This window comes from Cervus canadensis, chromosome 27, assembly GCF_019320065.1.
Source record: "Cervus canadensis isolate Bull #8, Minnesota chromosome 27, ASM1932006v1, whole genome shotgun sequence".
Classification (NCBI taxonomy): Eukaryota; Metazoa; Chordata; class Mammalia; order Artiodactyla; family Cervidae; genus Cervus; species Cervus canadensis.
The window spans coordinates 22,665,294-22,688,902 of NC_057412.1; the positions used below are offsets into that span (position 1 = coordinate 22,665,294).

At 35.4% G+C, this 23,609-nt stretch overlaps 1 protein-coding gene across 6 annotated transcripts in view; it reads left to right on the forward strand.

Annotated features, from left to right (window-relative positions):
* The window catches only part of ROBO2 (roundabout guidance receptor 2), a 645,961-nt gene that overhangs the window by 545,681 nt on the left and 76,671 nt on the right, over positions 1–23,609 (forward strand). For all 6 annotated transcript variants that reach the window (XM_043448631.1, XM_043448630.1, XM_043448632.1 and 3 more), the window contains exons 14-17: positions 3,993–4,114; positions 13,022–13,253; positions 16,757–16,881; positions 20,728–20,899. In XM_043448631.1, the coding sequence (XP_043304566.1) occupies positions 3,993–4,114; positions 13,022–13,253; positions 16,757–16,881; positions 20,728–20,899 (651 nt within the window). The remainder of the gene's footprint in view (positions 1–3,992; positions 4,115–13,021; positions 13,254–16,756; positions 16,882–20,727; positions 20,900–23,609) is intronic.

Sequence of the window (23,609 nt, forward strand, 5' to 3'; positions counted from 1 at the left end):
TCCGTGGCTTGAGAAGATCCCCTGGAGAAGGTCATGGCAGCGTCCTCCACGGTTCTCGCCATGAAAATCCCATGGACCGAGGAGCCTGGTGGGCTTCAGTCCATGGGGTCATGACGAGTTTGACAGACTGAGGACACATGCACATAGGATTTTCCCATATTTCAAAGGAAGGGAAAATGCTTCTCCTCCTTTGAAATTAATTCTGCCATAATGAAAAGTGAATGTTAATGGATAAGAAGCCCTGTGAAGGATATCAAAATTGCTTCCTATGGTTCAAGAATTGTGTTTTGATTGCAAAGTGGGTCTCAAGGTGTGGTTCCTAAAAGCAGCATCTCATCACCTGGGGCTGCCTTAGAAAAAAATCTCAGGCCCTGACTCTGAAGCTCTGGGGGTGGTGCCCAGCAATCTGTTAAAGTGCCCTCCAAGGAATGTTCATGCTCAAGTCTGACAAGCATCTTTACAGTAAATGGTATTAAACCAGATGTTTAAAGCAACAATTTGTTTCAGGAAGCTGTAAATCAAGCTTTCTTCCTGAGGTATGTGATGCTTTTGACTAATAAAAAAAAACAACTATAATATTATAAGATCAAAATGGAAGATTCCCCATCTCATCTGTAGTAGCCTGTCTCTTCACACTAGAAATTGCTGGAGTCTAGGGGTTAATATGGGATGTTAAATTTCCCTTGTTACTAGTAGATGAAGGGAATTAATAAAATAGAAATGGTGGCTTTATTATTTGTTACGACTTACTTCCCACAGGGTTCTTGAGAAAGGGTTAATTATTTCTTATTTGTAAAAGGTTTTGAACAAGATATAATTCAAAGTAGTATTTTTATGCTATGAAAAGCACCATACAGCCATAAAATATTATTATAATTACAATGTAGCCTGGTGATAGTAACTAGCATGCTATTATAACAGAGAAGGGCGCCTTAAAGGAATCAAGTCAAATAAAGTCACCACGTGATTTTGCAACGTTGCTGACATGATGACAGTCAGGGGAGGAGGGGATGCCACTTTGCCATTGTTCTCTAAGAAGTAATGTGATTAATTTTCCATGATGATAAAGGGCCTGTAGGTAAAGAACCTGTCTCGAGAGAAAGAATAAGTACAACAAGGAATCTGAAGACCTGAAACTGGTTCTATTTTACCTTGCCTGGATCCACTTGCTTTTAATGTGTGTGGATTTAATGAGTAAATTTAATTATTGAACTTAAAAAAAAAAAGAGGTGTATGGTTTTTTTTTTTTTTAAATATATGACTGTTTATTGCAGCACTAATTTTAAATGGAAAAGAGACAATCTAAAATATCACAACTGGGGAAATACTGCAGTTGAATAGGTATCAGTACAAGCAGAGTGTGGAATATACTCCAACCACTAAAACAACTAAGTTCAGTCATCATTTACTGACTCAAAAGAAAATCCAAAATGTACAGTTGTATGTAAAAAAGAAAATTACAGAGAAATGTATAAAGTATCATCTGCTTTTTGGGCAAAAAATATACTAAAATAATTTGTGTTAATGCTTAAGCATGAAGAAATATACGGGGGAGATACACAAGGTGCAGACATTACTCAAAAGGAAATGGACACAGAAAGAGGGAGTGAGGAATGGAGAGAAGCAGAGATACTAAGGTTTTTTTTTTTTTTTTTGGCATTGTTTCATTGGTTTCAGTGCAAACGCATTACTTCTGTAATTTTACTAATAGAAGAGGAACTAATAAATGACTTGAAATATGCATGCTAAAGAATATAAAATTTCACTTACTTTTCATTTTTTGTTGTTGTTTAGTCACTTAGTTGTGTCAGACTCTTGGCTAACTTTTGGACTGTAGCCCCAGGCTCCTCTGTCCATGGGATTTCCCAGGCAGGAATACTGGAGTGGGTTGCCATTTCCTTCTCCAGGTGTATGGTTTTTAAGTCAAGAAATTGTAGTACTCAGATCATTTTTTACTTGTGTAGATAGAAATAGGTTTTGTGCATCACTGCAATGGAAAGTGGGGAGATCACAGAATGGGGAAGACTTTTGGTGTGATTAAATCTGGCGGCCCTTCTTGATCATTCAATAACAGTGCCAGTCGCTAAATCTTGACTCATAAAATAACTTCTCTGTGAAAAGGTCAACAAAGATTAATGAAAAGTTGTTTGTGATCTGGCTTGTTCCAGTCGAGAGACCATACAGAGCAAAAGACTTATGCTCCCTTAACAGATATTTAATAGAAAAACTCATGTTTTGTGTCTGAATGTCAGGATCATTTTTGACACCACACTTTCAAGCAACTTTGCATTTTGCCAAGCACTTCTTTGCAAAGAACACTTGGCGATGTGAGCTCTTATTTTTTGAAGATACTAATGCTATAGAATTTACAAATTTCTTATTTCAGTAGGTCAGCAAATACTTGTACCATCCATATCACAGTAAACCATAGATATATTAGCAAAGACTAGTAGCATTCACATGATATTAATAATATATACATATATTGATATATTGGTACATATATTGTGTATATTGTCTAAAACTCCCTCTGCTGTTTATATTAAAGTTACATTAAAGATGAAAAAGAAGTAGAGCTAGAAAAAAATTACCAAAATGTAATGCCCAATCGTTGTTGTTTAGTCTCTTAGTCACGTCCAACTCTCTTGTGACCCCATGGACTGTAGCCTGCCAGGCTCCTCTGTCCATGGGATTTCTCAGGTAAGATTACTGGAGTCGGTTGTCATTTCCTTCTCCAGGAGATCTTCCTGACCCAAAGATCAAACTCCTAATTTCTGCACTGGCAGGGATATTCTTTTCCACTGAACCACCAGGGAAGCCCAGTTCTCAATTTTGTATGTTCCAATTTAAGTTAGTGCACCCAGTTTAAATTATTTTTGAGATAGGCACTTAAAAATATATTTGCAAGAGTAATGTGTTGTGGCCTGAGAAATCAGGAGAAGGCAAGATTAAGAAAATAAATCATTTTAAATTATACTTCCTTCCTTAAGTGAGGTGGTTAAAGAAAAAAATCAACATTGCAGTGTACCACTTGAAGAAGCTGATATGAATCTGTGTGAAATTCAGTGTTTGATGTCAGTTTGATGGACTTGGATGTCTATAATTTATCTTATTTTCTTCCTTAATGGACACATAGGGTATAAACTGTTGGATGGGAAATGGAACAATGTTTAGGTGAATGGTGAATAAATGATCAGAACAGATTATGGTGAAAGTATGTCATTCTAAACCAGTTCTTCTCACCCCAACAATCACTTTAAATAATCAGCAGCGTTATTTTTGTCCAGTATTGGAATACTGTTCAGAATTTTACATAGAACATTTTATCAGTGTGTTAAACTGGTCATCAGAATTCTTTTGTGTGAATTTGGGAGGATTCTTCCCCTTCTTTCCCTCATTTTTTCACCTTTAGTGGCAGGCTGCAGTCCATGGGGTCGCAAAAAGCCAGATACAACTGAGTGCCCACACACACACACACAGTCACATAATTCACTCCCAGGCCCCCTGCTTACTTTCTCTTTCACTCTCCCAGACTGAAATAGGTTCAGAAATAGGAACACACAATCTACTACTACTACTAATTGGGAAAAGGGATTGAACAAATTCCTAAACAGCAGTTTTCAAATCTGGCCCCGGTAACAACTTGTGAAAGTCCTTCAATGTGTCAACATCTGTATTAACCTGATGCTTCAAAGAAGTCTTACAGCCCACACTTTATCCTTTAGTAAGAAAATAATAGATCTTTCACAGCAGTGTACTGAATGGGGATAAGGGGCCGCCAACACTTTTATTAATATTATTTTAGTGAAGATAAATCTCACTTTATATCCTAGAGTGGTAGTATGTATATAAATATTCTTTAACGTTGTTTATCACAAAGGATTTTTAATTTTCCCCCTGTAATTATTTCTAATGGCGTAATATTGGCATATATAATATGTACTGGAGTTGCACTGTGAATTTTCAAGGATTGGAACTGTTTATCCCTTTAGATATCAGCCCACCAGCACAAGGAGTGGACCACAGACAAGTCCAGAAAGAACTCGGAGACGTCCTTGTCCGCCTCCATACTCCGGTTGTATTGACTCCCACCACTGTTCAAGTCACGTGGACGGTAAGTTTTTAAAGGCCATCCTAATGGTAGTCTCTTTCACTCCGTTCAGAAAACAAACCAGAGAAGAAAAAAGCAAACAAACCAAAAATCAAAACCCTCACCATTTAAAGTCAAGGTAAATCAAAGGCAAAAAAGAAAAAAAAATTCAATAGGTAAAAGTATAAACAGAATAAAAATAGATTGCAATATAAATAATATGTTTTGTCTCCTGAATTTTAACATGGTCTTATTGAGATGTATTAACACACCAGAGTTAAAGTATACAACTCAGTATTTTTTGATATCTTTGCGGAGTTATACAATCATCACCAGGATCTGGTTTTAAAATATTTCCTCATCCCAAAGTAAAACCCTGGGCTCTTGAGCAGCCACTCCATTCCCCGGACTTTAGCCCTTTGCAACCACTAATCTGCTCTGTATGAATGCACCTCTTGCTTTCATGTGAATGAAATCATGCAATATGTGACCTTTTATGTCTGGCTTTTTTCACTCAGCATGGTGCTTTTGAGGTTCAGCCAAGTTGTAGTATGCATCAGTACTTTGTTTCTTTTTATTACAGAGTAGAATTCCATTGTATAGATGTATCACATACATCTGTTTAGCTGTTTGTCAGCTAATTCGTCTTTGAGTTCTTTCCACTTTTGGCCATTATGAATAATGGTGTCATGAACACTTGTGTCCACATAGACACATATTTTAATTTCTCTTGATGTATACTTAGGAATTGTTGAATTAAACTCTTAATGTTTGGGTAAATTACCAAAATGTTTTTCAGAGAGGTTACACAATTTTATGCTCCTATAGCAATGTTTAAAGATTCTAGTTTCTTTCACATCTTCAACAACCCTTGTTATCCTGGCTTTTTGATTGTAGCCATTCTAGTGAGTATGCATGGTATATTACTGTGATTTTAATTTACATTTCTTTAATGACTATTTTGAATCTTTCATGTATGTATTGAGCATTTGTATATCTTCTTTAACAAAATGTCTGTTCAAATTCTTTGCCCATTTTTAAACTGAGTTGTCTTCTTAGTATAGTCTTATAAGAGTTCTGTACATGTTGTGTGCAGATGCTTTATCAGATGTATGATTTGTAAATATTTTCTCCCAATCTGTGTGATGTTTTTTACTTTCTTAATGATGTTACTTGAAGCACAAAAAAAATTAATTTTGAACTTTTCTTCTAAATTTAAATCAATTATCTTTATATTCTTGGAGCTGAATATTATCCCACAGTACCAAAAAAGTATATAATTTTAATTACATAGTAATTAATTAATTAATTATAATTAATTACTTTATAGTAAAAATCAATGGATCTTAAGAAATAGATTGATATTTTAATATATGCTATGAATGTCCAATTCCATGCATTATTGAATGTCAACCTACCTGCTATTATTTCACAATGAAAAATGTTTTCATCACATGATAGTCACTGCAATGAAAGCAATAGCTAGCATAAAAATATCCATATTATTCATGTTAGAGATTATTAGCCATTGTATATGTGTTTGTATCTGTGTGTCTGTGTTTTGTGAAGAAACAGATAATGTGCTGTCTTCTGCCTGATTCACTTAGTATCAACTTTTCATTCATGCTCAAGATCTCTTTATTATAGCCTCTAAAACTCCATAAGGATGATAAATGAGCACAACTTTTCATAGCCCCATGTTTGTTAATAGATCTTGTATGTTGTGTAAGTAATGGTCATTTGACCTAGGGATATCTAGAAACATTTTGTTTTAATTATAATATTAGAATTATATCAATTATAATTGATTAGAAAGAATTATATTAATTAGAAAATATAATTATGTCTCTGTTATTGTTTTTGTTGGTGGTGGTATTGTTTTTGTGGTAGTAGAAGAGTAAGTTCGAAAAAAAGGATGTTACCTGCTTAGAATGCAGATTTCTTTAGGTTAATAACTTACTTCACCTATTTCCATCAGTTTCTTCAATAAAAGAAGCTGAGAGCAGAAAACTGGTTATTTTTCATCAGTTCTTAATCAATAATGTTTGAATTATAAAACACAATGAAGAGAATTATCCCAAGGTCTTCTTGATAATAAATCCATTGAGTAAACATAGTTCAGTAAGCATTTTTTGAGGACCAGTTTTGGAGTAAATGTTGGAAAACACTAAAGAGACACAAATCTACTTGAGAAAAACGCGGAACTTCTTTTTTTTTTTTTGTTAATTAGTTGGAGGCCAATTACTTCACAACATTTCAGTGGGTTTTGTCATACATTGACATGAATCAGCCATGAAGTTACATGTATTCCCCATCCCGATCCCCCCTCCCACCTCCCTCTCCACCCGACTCCTCTGGGTCTTCCCAGTGCACCAGGCCCAAGCACTTGTCTCATGCATCCCACCTGGGCTGGTGATCTGTTTCACTATAGATAATATACATGCTGTTCTCTCGAAACATCCCACCCTCACCTTCTCCCACAGAGTTCAAAAGTCTGTTCTGTACATCTGTGTCTCTTTTTCTGTTTTGCATATAGGGTTATCATTACCATCTTTCTAAATTCCATATATATGTGTTAGTATGCTGTAATGTTCTTTATCTTTCTGGCTTACTTCACTCTGTATAATGGGCTCCAGTTTCATCCATCTCATTAGAAGTGATTCAAATGAATTCTTTTTAACGGCTGAGTAATATTCCATGGTGTATATGTACCACAGCTTCCTTATCCATTCGTATGCTGATGGGCATCTAGGTTGCTTCCATGTCCTGGCTATTATAAACAGTGCTGCGATGAACATTGGGGTGCACGTCTCTTTCAGATCTGGTTTCCTCAGTGTGTATGCCCAGAAGTGGTATTGCTGGGTCATATGGCAGTGCTATTTCCAGTTTTTTAAGAAATCTCCACACTGTTTTCCATAGTGGCTGTACTAGTTTGCATTCCCACCAACAGTGTAAGAAGGTTCCTTTTTCTCCACAGCCTCTCCAGCATTTATTGCTTGTAGACTTTTAGATAGCAGCCATCCTGACTGGCGTGTAATGGTACCTCATTGTGGTTTTGATTTGCATTTCTCTGATAATGAGTGATGTTGAGCATCTTTTCATGTGTTTGTTAGCCATCTGTATGTCTTCTTTGGAGAAATGTCTGTTTAGTTCTCTGGCCCATTTTTTGATTGGGTCATTTATTTTTCTGGAATTGAGCTGCAGGAGTTGCTTGTATATTTTTGAGATTAATCCTTTGTCTGTTTCTTCATTTGCTATTATTTTCTCCCAATCTGAGGGCTGTCTTTTCACCTTATTTATAGTTTCCTTTGTTGTGCAAAAGGTTTTAAGTTTCATTAGGTCCCATTTGTTTATTTTTGCTTTTATTTCCAGTATTCTGGGAGGTGGGTCATAGAGGATCTTGCTGTGATTTATGTGGAACTTCTTAATGATGGTACACAGGGATAAAAGCCATAACTGATATATATATATATATACATATATATATATATATATATATATATACACATTTTATAGACAGAGGCTTCCATCAAAGAAGAAGTAATTAACTTCTGTCCTCAGGTGTCAGAAACGTCATTATCGCTTTTCTACATCTATATGGGGAAATATGGAGGCATTATTGTATTAGAACAGAAGAAACTGAATTAACATTTAAGGCTCTTTAGTCCAGTTATATTTTTAAGGAGAGACCCTGGTGACTCAGTGGTAAAGAATCCACCTACCAGTGCAGGAGATGCAGCTTTGATCCCTGGGTCGGGCAGATCCCCTTGTGAAGGAAATGGCAACCCACTCCAGTATTCTTGCCTGGGAAATCCAATGGACAGAAGGAGCCTGGCGAACTACAGTCCATGGTGTTGCAAAGAGTCGGACATGACTTAGCAAACAGATCACCAGCCCAGGCTGGATGCATGAGACAAGTGCTCAGGGCTGATGCACTGGGAAGACCCAGAAGGAAGGGATGGGGAGGGAGGTGGAAGGGAGGATCAGGATGGGGAACACATGTAAATCCATGGCTGATTCATGTCAATGTATGGCAAAAACCAGTACAATATTGTAACGTAATTAGCCTCCAACTAATAAAAATAAAGGAAAAAAAAAAGATTCCTTAAGAAAAAGAAAAAAAAGAATAACAACGGTAGATTGTAAAAGGAAACCAATGGAGACAGGTTAAACAATGCTTCCAGGATCCTACATCTATGTATAGGTAAAAATGGGATTAGAGTTTCCTTTTGTAGACCTGCTCTTTGTTTTTCTCTTTAAACTGTAGACAAATATTTAGTTGGAAGAAACACCTTTTAATAATGGAATTTGAACATAGGACCTTGGACGGAGCATGTTGTTGCTCCCTAAATTAGACCAGTCAAATGTTTGGTCTGAGAGCACAAAACTGGGTAGTGCTTTAACAAAAAGTAAAAATAAATTTTATTTTAAGAGTAGCTATGATTATTGAAGGTTGCATTGTTTCTAATTTTATTTTTCGTATAATTTCACATTGACTTATTTTGTTTTGGGCGTACAATGGTTTCTATTTTTCTGCTCCCATGAAGGGACGTAATGACCTCATCATTTTTCCAGTGGCACAGAAAGGGTATTACCTGCCATGCCTCTTCCATCTTTCTGTAGCTTTGGCTCAATACAAAACTATTCAATAATAAAGCCAAGGAAATGCTTGTATTTTTAACACCAGATTTTTCTCCTCTGAAAAAAGTCTTCTCTGCTTTATTCTGAGTTTTAAAGGTTTGCTTTTTTAAGCTGCTTCTAAATGTGGGGATGATTTGGGTAAAGAATCAAAATCATTATGTTTATGAAATTAATCACTTTAAAAGTCACAGAGTTTAAAAGAATCAATCAAAGTAGCTCAGAATTGTAGGTCAGTAGTCTGGGTTCTTCCAGGAGAGGGACCTTGTCATATTCATCTTTATATCCCAAGAAACGTGTTATTACTAGTCTATATATCTCTCCCTCATGAGCTTGAGTTTTGTGAGTCCAAAGTTCAAATTTTCACTTCTGTTTTTCTCAGAGCAGAACGTTTATTGTGAAATTCTTTTTCAATAACTGTCCATTGAATGATCAAATCAGTTGTCTTCATACATTTTAATTTTTTTATTTTAAGAAAGTGTTTGACTATATCACAAATTCTCCATAAATTTGTATTTACACATAAGGTAAGTATATATTTGACAAGTATAACTTAGTGAAATAAAGTTAGACTGGAGAGCAGATCTGTGGCCAAAGAAATTATAACCAAATATTTCATGTCATATTTTCAACTTGCTAAATGTGTATGTTCTGTGAGTTGTCACATTGTTAGTACTTAAATTTCAGGCATGTTGATGTTTGAGAAAAGAAATACATTCCCCAGCCCATGTATTTCAATTAGAGGTCAGCTGATGTAGTTTATCAATAGTTGGCAGGATCCTGTTACCAAACACATAGGACGTTTGAACTGGAAAAACTATGTGCCTACCCCACATGTCTAATCTCAAACCAACAAAATTTAGCAAAGGCTACTTTCTAAAATGACTGCTCTTATAATGAGGGTGGGTAAAAATGATGATACTGACTGTTTCACAAAGAAAGTAGCAATAAATCTCTTACTTTAAAGTCATTATTCTAGTTTGTGTGTGAGAGTGTTTTGTTTTTATTCAAGGACAAGAATTACAGGTCTCTTGGCCCTTAAATGTCACAGCTACTGGAGTTGAAAGGGTGCTTTGGTGAACTAGAATCTCAGAACTCAGTTAAACCCAGATCTGTTACTCAGCAGGCTAGACCCACCAAAGGAAATTCACTCTGAATTTTCAGTATGAACGGAATTTTTACAATTGAAATGATAGATATTAAGTGTCTCGCTTTAACCTTTTAATGAATGTGCAGATTTGGGGGCCACGAATGTGCTCCCTTTTTTCCAGTGTATCCCTTACATAACAATGCTCTATCATTGTGCAACTCTAAAACTTGAAAGGTGCTTTATTATTTGTGTAAATTAAGTAAACAGACTCAAAACATTTAAAAAGCTAAACCATCACTCAATTGAGATCTGATAACCTGAATATTGAGACTCTCTTCACATGTTCCTAATACTCTTTTATTCAGATTTCAGATAATACTGATTTTTTTTTAATTTAATAAACCCATGGTTTTGTGGCCAAACTCTGATTATGGAGATGGTTTGTGTGTGTGAGTGCTCATTTGTGTCCCACTCTGCAACCCCATGTTCTGTGGCCCACCAGGCTCCTCTGTCCGTGGGATTTTCCCATAGACAGAGTGAGAATACTGGAGTGAGTTGCCATTTCTTCCTCCAGGGGATCTTCCTGACCCCAGGGATCAAACCTTCATTCTCCTGCATCTCCTGAATTGCAGGCAGATTCTTTACCACTGAGCCACCTCGGAATTCTGTCACAATTATAATAGACTCTAAAAGAAAATCTTCCTTCTTTTAATTAGAATGTTAATAAAACTAGCGACAAGCATATGGTTTAACTTGAAAGTGATCACTCGTCAGAAGGTTCACCAAAATCAGTGGTGTAGAACACGTATTCGTTAAAATCTCACCTGTTTTTAAACACGTGATGTGCAGCATTTTCATTTTTGCTTTCACCTGTAACAACAAATTTTCCTTCTGAAAAGAAGGTGGAGCGTGTATGTATAGCAGCCACCCAAAATCAAGTTAAAGTATTTAGCTATTAAGTAGGCCATTAGAACAGTGAAGGCAGTATACACTGAAGTGAGCAAAGCAATGTGCAGTAAACATTAGCTTCATAAAGTCCTGAAACACTTAATTAATGAAAACCAAACATGGATAAAACCAATTTACCCTGATTTACAGACTCCCTTCATCTGGAAACAGCTGCTTAATGTTCTTCTTAAAAACACAGCTTGCTTCTTTCAGTATTAACAAGCTATTATTGTGAGTTATGTCTTTCTTTCAGTATATAAATTCCCTTAAAGTGAATGCAGAAAAGTTTATAAAATGCAAGCTTGATGTTGTTTTAACATATGCCACAGGGATTTTTTTGAACATTGACAGTTATGATGAAAGGCATCTCTCCTTGGCTGTCATAAATTTAGCTTTTTGCATTTTAGTTTCCTTGTTTTATAATGTCAAGAGAACTTCTGCTTTTCGATAAATATGTACTTTGGTATGAACACAAACTGGTAGCATGGATGAGCATTCAGAGATCCTGAGCTTTGGTATCAGAACTGAGCTTACTTTTCTTTGACATAGCCTCATACAAGTGTAGTACTAATTCCACAAATCTTTAAGAGTTAGAAAAGCTGTCATGTGGGTGAAGGAATTCTTACTTGTTGAGACTCATCTGTGAAACCGGAATTTGCTATACTTAGAAACACACATGCTCACGCAAATCCAACTTTATGGATTTTTCTAGCATGAACATTCTACATACCAAAAACATAGCCCTTTGTCTTGCTGTATTTTTATTGAGGTTCTGTGTTTGTACATTTTCTGTCTTCACTTAAAAAATATTTTAAAATGCTGCAACTAATAAAGAAATGCCAGAAGTTATTACATGAAAGAGTATCATTTGTGTTACTATGTGTTAACATTTGGATACAGACATTTTTAAAAAACTGAAATAGCCATTTCCATCATCACCGTCTTTATTTTCTCTCTTTTCTCAGCCTTCCTAAAATAGGGTTACTCCGTCTCATCTCCATTGAATTTTACGTTTTATTTGACAATGAAATATGTCAAGCTAAAGACTTCTTAGAATATGGCTATTAAACTATAGTATATGAAATATTAATTGAAGAAGGTGCTGTGATAATTATATTTAAGTCAAGCATTTCTAAAAATTAGCAGAACATTCAAATGTTGAAAAAGCTAAAAGTCCCTTTCTCCATGAAATGAAACAGTAATAAAACTCCAATAAAAAGTGTTCAATAAATGTAAAACAAGAACTTGTTTTTTGATTTTTGATATTAGTTTTCAGGTTCAGATTTTCAGATTTTTATTAAAAACAACTCTTTATCCTCCGTACTTCAAATGAATGAGAGAATCAAGAAAACTGTTAAATTGTGCTAACAGTGGGACTATTAGAGGACCCTGAAGTTGTTAACTTAATAAATGTCTTTTATTTAATATTTGTTAATCACTATAAATTTTTCATATGCTTTTAAAACAGGAGCTGTAGCTCCACAACTCTGAGTCTCTTTTATATGCTTCCTCCAGCCACAGGAATTTTATACACACTGTTCCTACTTTTCTTCCTCTGTACAAATCTTAACTTTCCATGCAGATCTCAGCACTTGTTCTTTTTCTGGGAAACTGTCTCCCTGATCAATCAACTTCCTCTCCACTCTAGGCTTTCTTATCTGCTAGTGCATCTCATTCATAACATCATAAAAAACATCATATTTGTTTGTTATGAATGTAACTTTCCCATTGTTTGAGTGATCATGAGATAATTTCCACCTTCTACCTGAACTCTATGCACCAGGAGGCCAGGGAGTGACCCTCCTTTCATTCTCCATTTTTATCCTCAGAGTTTAACAGAATAACTGACACCTCTTAATAGGAACTCAGAAAATGTTTGAGTGAGTAAAGGTATTAGTGAATGAACAAGGGGTGATAATGGAGATTCCTGACAAATAGCACACTACATATAAAACCACAAAAATGAGAATTGTGGAATACAGTAGAAGGACAAACAGATAAATGACAAAACTAGAAATATTGACAGGCCTTTGTGCTAATCCAAAGAATTTTAATTAATGAGTATCTTAACTACTATGAAATGTTTTAAACAGGGTGGGGATGTAGTTCCACTCTTCATTTTGGAAGTAACAACTTGGAAGCATGTGAACTCAGAACTGAAAGAGGATATTGGAAGCAGGGTGATGAATTAGAAAGACATGGCATTGCTTGGACATTTCTATTTGGTTTCAAAAGCTTTTTGCTTTGTCTTGTAGGTTGATCGCCAACCCCAGTTTATTCAAGGCTACCGAGTGATGTACCGTCAGACTTCAGGCCTGCAGGCTACAACAACATGGCAGAATTTAGATGCCAAAATCCCAACTGAGAGAAGTGCTGTTTTAGTCAATCTGAAAAAGGGGGTGACTTACGAAATTAAAGTCCGACCATATTTTAATGAGTTCCAAGGAATGGATAGTGAATCTAAAACAGTTCGTACTACTGAAGAAGGTCAGTATTCAGATTTCTAACATGAACCATCCTTATACCATAATGAAATCAACTTCTGTTGAAGTTCTAGTTTTATCATCTTCTTTAGAAGAGTACCAATAGAGAATTCTAAAAGTCAGCCTGAGAAGTGTCGTTTTTCTCCTTTTATTCTGAGAAGTCCATAGAATCTAACAACTCAAAAATTGTTAGTGCAGGTTTGTGTGCCTAACGCACAGTGAGGCCAAACATACCAAAATGTCGGAGTTTGGAGCAGAGAAAGGTTTATTGCAGGGCTGTGCAAGGAGATGGGTGGCTTATGCCTTAAAAAGCCCTGACCACCTCCAAAGTTTTCAGCAAAACATAAAGCCAGATATGGGTAGTGGGAAGTCGAAGGGTCTATGGTCAGCTCATACACAGTTCTCTTATTGGCTGATGGTGAGGTAATAGGGTGGAATCACAGGGGTTAATAATATCAGTCTTTAGACTCCAGTAGTCCTGGGGCTGTGTGCTTATGGTCATCGAGCAGTTAACATCTTCCATTTTGTGGGGGCTTTTCCACATCTGTAAAACAACTCAGGAAATGTGCATCAAATACTGCTATGTAGGTACTTCAGAGAGGGGGACTAAAGCGGAGGATAAGGGGGAAGACATGTCCCAGGAAGGCACCATAGGGTCCTGTTTGATTACAAACTGGCATTCAAGTAGTTTGAATTTTTCTTAAGGAAACATTAGCTTCAACTCTTGTTTGCCTATACACTGGAATTTGGTTATAATATTTTCCCTTTTTGTTTTCACACATGGCTTTAGCTCATTTGGCTTCATTAAAGGACAGACTAATGGAAAGTCAAGTACAAAGGCTATTCTTTGTCACTTCTCTGTTTTTGGTGTAGTAAAGCATGACATTCCCTTTTATAAGCCTCCTTCCCTATGAGCTCTGCCAGTCGGATTCATCATTTCTAATCCGGAAGGCCGTTTGAATGTTTGCAATAGCATTCTTTTTAATGATATCCCCTCTCCATTTCCCCTTGGTAACTTTTCTTGTTGCAGATAGTTTAAAATCAATCTGCGATGGACATAAAATTAATATAGTCTCAACTAGTCCATTTTCTGGAGAAGGCAATGGCACCCCACTCCAGTACTCTTGCCTGGAGAATCCCATGGATGGAGGAGCCTGGTAGGCTGCGGTCCATGGGGTTGCTAAGAGTCGGACTCGACTGAGCGACTTCACTTTCACTTTTCACTTTCATGCATTGGAGAAGGAAATGGCAACCCACTCCAGTGTTCTTGCCTGGAGAATCCCAGGGACGGGGGAGCCTGGTGGGCTGCCGTCTATGGGGTCGCACAGAGTCGGACACGACTGAAGCGACTTAGCAGCAGCAGCAGCAGTCCATTTTCTAGTGTCCCCTTTCCTAAACTAGAAGTTGGCAATGAATGGTATCATCAAAGTACAAAACGTCATATGCAAAGTATAATAAATCCCCACCTTTTCTGCTTCTCTGCTGATTTTATGTATCCTGCAAGTAAAAAGCCTTTTTTCTAAACATATTTTATATAAATCAGTATAAAAGCAGCCTTAAGAAAATATGTGTAGATTGTTCATGCTAACATACAGATATACATCTCCAACCAAAGAGCCTTTAAATTATATATATCTTATAATTAGCAACACAGAGAAAGGTTATCTTCACATTGGTTTACAGTGTGATATACTGACATGGGAGAAGTGCATAGTTTTAAAGGCATCATTAATTGACCTTTAGGATTTATAAAGAAAAGATTACTAAAAATTAATAATAGGATCTTTGTCTCCCATTAAATTTTGCTTTATGTGGAAAATGTATAAAACTAATGAGTGGGGTGGGCAAATTTCGTACAGAATGCTATGTTTGAAGCACACTTCCAAAAATCAATTTCACTGCAGTTAGACTTTTCCTCCGGAACAGACATTTGTCACCGTTAGATTTACGTTCATCTGCTCTATCTGTGGCTTCTGAAGGGAACAAATGGGACTCAGCTGGGCTGTGTCAGGGAACGATGAGTGGGTTCTTTCACATCTGTGTAATAATTGACCTGTCAGGAAATAGGCACCGTGTTCTCGCCACTCCAGCAGTAAGGGAAATGAGAAGCCAGTTCTCCAAAGTGTTACTTTTCAATATAGTCTACTTAATGACTACAAAACCAGTAGGCAAACAGTTGGATTTATGTCATTGTGCCACATTTCGGACCAGCATTATCACACAGAGGAGTAATAAAGAGCAGTATTGTGGTAACTTGTCTGTGTGTGTTTTCTGCACTGACCATACTTCAGTGAAATGTGTTGTGATAATTTATCAAACATGGGAAACTTTATTGGTAAGCTTTTAAAAATCTTTTATGATTAAAGTGTACACATTTTCAAAGAACTAAATCATGTAGTTATGAAAACATTAATCTTACATGTAAAAATTCTTTCTTACCTCAGAACTATATGACTTTTGCTTCAAAGGGTTAGTGCTTTGATTTGCTTTTTCAACTTTTGGCTTAAACTCAGAATTATACTGAGAATTGATGTTTTCCAGGAAAATTAGTATGACTTAGCTCTCAAATACACTGGATAGGAGATACTACTACTGTCCAAAACCAAGAATTATTTCTTATTCATCTTTTCTTAGTATAATTATAATTAGTTATGGGAAAAACCATAAAGGAAGAGAACTGTAGGAAATTAAAATCTGTCCATTTCACATTTGATCCAACATGAACCATTTTCATTAATATCTTCAGAGTTCCTTGCCCATCAATGTAAAATAAATTTCAAATCTTAAATTATGAATCAGCTTACAACAATCAATTGTTTCTCATTATGAAAACAAAACTGTCTTTTCTCTGTGTTGGTGAAATTTATAGCTATGTTTCTGTTTTTATGTATAAATGCAAACCAAAACAATACAAAAAGATCGTCAGTAATGCTACTACTCAGAAATAATGACTGGTGAAATTTTGAAATGCAACCTCTCAGAATACTTTTGATAGCAGTGTTTTTGTTGTTGTTATTGTTTTGCTTGTTTGTTTTTCAAAAGAGGAGTCTATTAGAGTCAGAAGAGTCAATGTTCTAAAATCAGACATACCTGGTTCAAGTTCTCCCTCACTGTTTGAATTAGATAAGTCTATTATAGTAGGCTTCCTTTTCCTTATCTGTAAAACTAACATGAGTTGTTTTTTATTTCCTGTGAATTTTTTTCATGAGAATTTTATTTTTATTGTGAAAATTAAATCTTACTCTTACCTCTGTTCTGGACATATAGGAGACACTCATTCGAATATTAACTGTTAAATTTATTGTTGAGGACATATTACCGTAGCTGTTTTATTTGCTTTAAATCTATCCATTATATTTAAAGGATTATTTTTAAACACTCGCTGTTAATTCAGAACTACTAGAAACAAGAACCTCTTGCATCTTGTCTTTATATTCATATTCTGTAGCAGCATTAATGCACATTAAGACTTATAGTTTGTGTTTATTGTAATGACTTCTTCTGCAGCCCCAAGTGCCCCTCCACAATCTGTCACTGTGCTGACTGTTGGAAGCCACAATAGCACAAGTATTAGTGTTTCCTGGGATCCTCCTCCTCCAGATCATCAGAATGGAATTATCCAGGAATACAAGGTAAGGCCTGGATGAAGAAGGAAGGTTCACAGATAAAAGTTCCCAGAGAAGTCTCAGGGTCATGTGGATGGGGACTATTTCTGGTGGCCCTGTTACTGAGTTTGAGTGTAAAGAAATATATGTTTGTGCGACTCATAAAGAAGCAAATGCACAGAATTCATAGAACCTAAATCCAGGCTCACAAATAGCACAGACTCAGTTGGACAAGTAAACCATACTAGTGCAGTGGTTATTATATAATATATATATATATATATATAAATATTTATATAACGTGGTTGCAGAACCTCAGGAATTTACAGAGATGGAGTATAGGGTAGATAGTGAAGCCCTATCCCAGAAACTGTCTTCATCTTTGTTAGATTTCTCTGTAATGGGATTATGCTGTTTAGCTGCTAAGTCTTGTTCCTCCGACTCTTTGCAATCCCATAGACTGTAGCCAGCCAGGCTCCTCTGTTCATGAGATTCTACAGGCGAGAACACCAGAGTGGGTTACCAGTTCCTTCTCCAGGGAATTTTTCCAGCCCAGGGATGGAACTCTCACCGCCTGCATTGACAAGCATTGGCAGGCTTTTGCAGGTGGATTCTTTGCCACTGAGCTACCGAGGAAGACCAAAGGCCTTAGAGCAGCTATTTTTAAAATGTTTTCTCATAAAAAGATGCTTTGCAGGTTTGTATTGTTGGGATGGAGATAGGACGTAGCATCTCCCACTCTAAATTCTGCTTTTACCAAGTTATCGAGGTTCTGAAAAATATTTCACTTAAGAGCTGTGTGCTTAGGTGCTCAGTCATGTCTGACTCTTTGCGACCCTATGGACCCCCCCAGGCTCCTCGGTCCATGGGGATTCTCCAGGCAAGAATACTGGAGTGGGTTGCTATGACCTCCTCTAGGGGACCTTCCCAACCCAAGGATTGAACCCAGGTCTCCCACATTACAGGGGAATTCTACCATCTCAGCCACCAGGGATTCCTAATCCAGGGATTGAATCCGCATCTCCTGCATTGGCAGGCGATTCTTTACCACTAAGCCATCAGGGAAGCCCTGAGAAAAGGGAGCCATTGAAAAAACAAATTTTAGAAAGCTTTCATTTTTCAACTGATGAATTTGTTGCTATTTAGAAACAGAATATATCCATTGTTTCTTCACCATCATTTGAGAGACATCATTTGAGAAACACAAGTTGTCTAACTTTGAGAAATGATTCTGATTAATTGTGATATGATTAGACCACATGGGAGAGTAAAACATATCATTAAACCTTGTAAAAATTCAAAACTATGTTTTTTTTGGCCATTAATAAATATTTGTAGAATTCTGACAATAACATACTAAGTACATTTATTAGAAAAGAAAACTAGACACTCTACCTCACCCCAGAAATTCATACTTGGTATGTGAAATTAAGCTGAATAATTTTATTCTAAACATTATTACTTCTAGGAAAAAAAAATTGTTGAAGTAGTTTTCCTAAGTAAATGGTTAAGTTACTGAAGCAAATGGACTAAATTTGCATAAGAATTTATTTTAAAATTATTCCCATCACTTTATAAAGAAATGGGTCTAAGAAAATAAGAAGTGCTTTTGTAATAGCATAATTACATAAATTCTGAAATTTTATAAGCATTAAGACACATTCATACTGGATGAAGCACAATCTGGAATCAAGATTACCAGGAGAAATATCAATAACCTCAGATATGCAGATGACACCACCCTTATGGCAGAAAGTGAAGAAGAACTGAAGATTCTCTTGATGAAAGTGAAAGAGGAGAGTGAAAAAGTTGGCTTAAAGCTCAACATTCAGAAAACTAAGATCATGGCATCCAGTCCCATCACTTCATGGCAAATAGATAGGGAAACAGTGGAAACAGTAGCTGACTTTATTTTTTGAGGCTCCAAAATCACTGCAGATGGTGACTGCAGCCATGAAATTAAAAGACACTTACTCCTTGGAAGGAAAGTTATGACCAACCTAGACAGTATATTAAAAAGCAGGTACATTACTTTGCCAACAAAGGTCCATCTAGTCAAGGCTATGGTTTTTCCAGTAGTCATGTATGGATGTGAGAGTTGGACTATAAAGAAGGCTGAGCACCGAAGAATTGTGCTTTTGAACTGTGATGTTGGAGAAGACTCTTGAGAGTCCCTTGGACTGCAAGGAAATCCAACCAGTCCATCCTAAAGGAAATCAGTCCTGAGTGTTCATTGGAAGGACTGATGTTGAAGCTGAAACTGCAATACTTTAGCCACCTCATGTGAAGAGCTGACTCATTTGAAAAGACCCTGATGTTGGGAAAGATTGAAGGCAGGAGGAGAAGGGGTCAACAGAGGATGCGATGGTTAGATGGCATCACTGACTCAACGGACATGAATTTGTGTAAACTCCGGGAGTTGGTGATGGACAGGGAGGCCTGGCGTGCTGTGGTTCATGGGGTCGCAGAGTCGGACATGACTGAGCTAGTGAACTGAACTAAGACACATTGTTTTAAAAGCAAAGAATTATCTACCTTGGTGTGTGTGTCTGTGCTTTAATTTGTTTAGGATTTTACTTTTGTATCATCTAGGACTAAATATCTTCAAATTCCATTTATTTAAATATTTATTTTTTTCACAACATGGTAATTTTTCATAAGTTGTAAATTTTCTCACTCATAGGAGTTTGTCCTGTTTTGGTACAAATGAGTATATTTTGGTAACATTTAATATTCTTGCATTAGTAACTTAGGTTTCATAGACTAAAAGAAGTCTGAAATTCAAAGTCATTATGTTAATTTAAAGAAAAAGTATCATTAATTTACCTATTTCAGAAACAAATTGTAGATGTTCCTCCTTGTGTCTCCCCATGCAGATTATAAATTCTATATGATAGAAATAGAAATAAGGGTACACAGAATTTTTTACAACACATTTTACAAGTAGATTTTCATATCCCAAAAGAAAATATGACTTTAAATTTAATTCTTATTGGAAGTGCAAGCCTAGCGTCCCTCACAGCAGTGTTTAAAGACTTCCCACCACTCCGTTCATTCTCATGCATGTGTATTTGTGTGTAGATATGTTTTGATCAATATTAAGATTTATTACTGTCAATGTAAATATTGACTTTAATTTTATCTCAGTCAATACCTATAACTTTAGTCAGTTAATCTTGTTAACTACTTCTGTGTAAGTTAATATTTTATTAAATGAAATACAAATTACTTAGATATGCACCTATGTACTTTGGATACTACAACTCATAATCACCATATTTTAATATATTATATGCATAGTAAATCTTGATAAATGAATTAACCAGAGGAATAAATGCATTTTAATCCATACCTAAATACTGTTTGCAACCAAGGACAATTTTCCAGACTTTGCAGAGGTGTTGAGGAAGTTGAATCATAGTTCTGTGAGCATTCAGTGTGTGGGGTATTTTTGGGTTTTTTTGGCCACTCCTAATAACATGCAGGATTTTAGTTTCCTGACCAGGATCAAACCCATGCCCCTGAATCCCCAGTGGTAACATGGACTCAACCACTGGACCACCAGAGAAGTCCCAAGTATTCAGTGTTCCTTGTAAAATACAAAGGAATGCTGCATACTTTTACTTTCTTTTATTTTTCCTTTAATACACACACATACAAACACACATGTGCACACATGCACACACACAAATATACATTTTATATATATATATATATATATATATATATAGACTAAGGCATTGAAAAATGTGATTTACAAATAAGCCTAGAAAATAGACTGGTCACTACTAAAAAATTTAATCAATTATAATGAACTAATTACCAGAAAAGATAATTTTATATTCTTTTGATATTCACTTTACATTTCTATAGATCTGGTGTCTGGGGAATGAAACACGATTCCACATCAACAAAACTGTGGATGCAGCCATTCGATCTGTAATCATTGGTGGATTATTCCCAGGTATTCAGTACCGGGTAGAGGTTGCAGCTAGTACCAGTGCCGGAGTTGGAGTAAAAAGTGAGCCACAGCCAATAATAATTGGTGAGTACCAATCTATATAATCTGTGCTTTAGAATCAGTCAGCTGGTAACAAGGTGGATTATTTTTTTGAATCTACATCCCAAAGGTCGGTATTTGGTAAATAATGAGTAATATGATACACACATCATATAGGCAAATAGTTATGACTAGAGTTTCTAACAAAAAAGTTTAGCAATTGTTCATGCTCTTTGATATCCACAAACTTCTTAAAATCATAATGATTAAGAGTTTAAATGCTGAAAGTTGTTTTGAAAATTATTTTTAATCAGTAGTTTCATTTGTAATTTTGATGCCTTTGAAATATAGTGGGAAATGAGGCAGTTATTGAAGAAGGGGTGTTATGTTTCACATTTATATGCTTTCTCTTAGCCAGAGAAATGTCAAAAATTAAACAGAAACAGCCCCCAAAAAACTTTGTAATCCAAATAAACTATCCCAAAGAAGAAATCCCTGTTCAGTCTACTATCATCATTATAGAAAATTGCTCCCTATCACCATGGATTATGTTTGACTTTTCTTGAAATATATATAAATGGAATTGTACAGAATATAGTATTTTGTGTCTGACTTCCTTCACTAAATGTAATATTTTTGAGATCCTCACATATATGTATTATGCAATTCATACATTTTGTTTCTGAGCAGTATTCAATGTGTGAACGTATCATATTTTGTTTCTCTGTTTTTCTCTTGAGAGAATGTGTAAGTCTTTTTGAGGATATATGTTTTTATTTCCTGTGGAGAATGACCCAGAAGTAGAATTTCTGGGTAACAGCACTGATGTATTTGAGTTTATAAGAAAAGTAAATATTTATTCATATTGTATAATTTTGTACTCTCACTCCGAAAGAATATGACTCCCAATTTTTCTACATCCTCACTGACATTTGATATTGCCATCTGTCATTATAGTCACTGCAGTGAGTTTAAGAGTCCCCTCACTGTCATTTTAGCTTCAGTTTTCTGTGATGACTAATGATGTTGGGCAACTTCATGTGTGCTTATTGACCATTCCCATATTTTCCTTTGTAAAATTTCTTTGCTTTTTAAAAATGGTGCCCTTTGTCTTTTGTTACTGATTAAGAGAAGTTATTTGTTCATTTTTGATATGTTTGCTGTCATAGATTTTTTTGCAAATATTTTCTCCCAGTTTATGGCTTTCTCATTCCTTTTCTTAATATCATCTTTTGGATGAGCAAAACTTTTAAATGTACGTGATGTATAATTTATCACAATTTTATTTCATGTTTAGTGCTTTCTAAGAAACTGTGCCCTACATCTAGAGAGCAAATATTTTTTTCAGAAGCTTTACAGTTTTAGATTGTATGCTTAGGTCTATAATTTGTCTTAAAGAAATTGCATGTGGTTTGAGGGTTGAGGTTTATTTGTTTCCATATGTAAAATTAAAATACCTAGGCATTCTTTCACTGAAAAAGCTTTCCTTTCCCCAGTTAGTTTTATATGTGTGCATCCATTCTGGATTCTCTATGTCATTCCATTTCTTTATATGTCTTCATAAGCCAAACTACTCTGTCTTGATTGCTAATAGCTTATAGAAAGTCTTGGAGTCAAATAATGTGAATACTATATCCTTTTCTTCTCCAAAATTGTTTTCACTGTTCCAGACCTTTTGTTTTTCCATATACTTTTCAAATCAGCATGTCAGTTTCTACAAAATTATATTGGAATTGTGATTGAAAATGCAGTGAATCTATACACCAAATTGAAAAGGTTAACTATTTTAATAGTCTTTGTTTCTCTCTGAGAACATGATATACCTCTCCATTATATATCTTTATTTTCCTCAACAATATCTTGTAGCTTTCAGTGTATGACCTTAACATATGTTTTGTTAAAATTTTTCTGGAGTATTTAATGTTTTTTTATACTATTATTAATGGATTTATAAAATTTCATTTTTCAACTATTTTATGTTATATGAAAATTTAATTTTATGTGTTATCCTTTTATGACCTTACTAACTTCTTCATTTATCTGTTTTAATAGTTTAATATTTTTTCTGAGTGTATCCAGATAATCATATGTTTTCTTTCTTCTTATTTGTGTTAACACGGTAAATTCTAGTGAATAGATTCAAAGGTAAATAAACTTGTATTCCTGGGATAAAATCCCACTTGGTCAGGACTTATATTATGCTTTTCACAGATGCTCCTGGATCTGATTTACTAGCATTTGTAAAGGATTTGCATCTACATTCATGAGGAATATTGATCGGTAGTTTTCTTCTAATGTCTTTGTCAGGTTTTGAATCAGGAATGCTAGCTTTAATGAGTTTGAAAATATTCCCTCCTCCTTTACATTCTGTAATAGTTTTGGTAGATCTGGTACTGTTTCTTCCTTAAATGCTTTTAGAGTTCAATGATGATATCTGTGCCTAGAGTTTTCTCTGTCATTATTTTTATCGTTGTGAATTTATATTTATTCAATTTTTTTCTTCCCTGTTGCATGTGGTAAATGGAGTTTTCATGTTTGCCCGTCAATGAAATTGTCTAATCTGTCTAAATTGTTGAATTTATTATGAAATGTTTATTTGCACTATCTCCTTAGTTTTGTAATACCTTTAACTGTAATGTTTGAAGGATGAGCAGTAATGACTTCTCTTTTGTTCTTAAATACTATGGATTGATGCTCTCTCTATTCTCCTTTTTCATTGCCCACCTACCCTCTCTCTCTTTTCACCCTCTCTCAA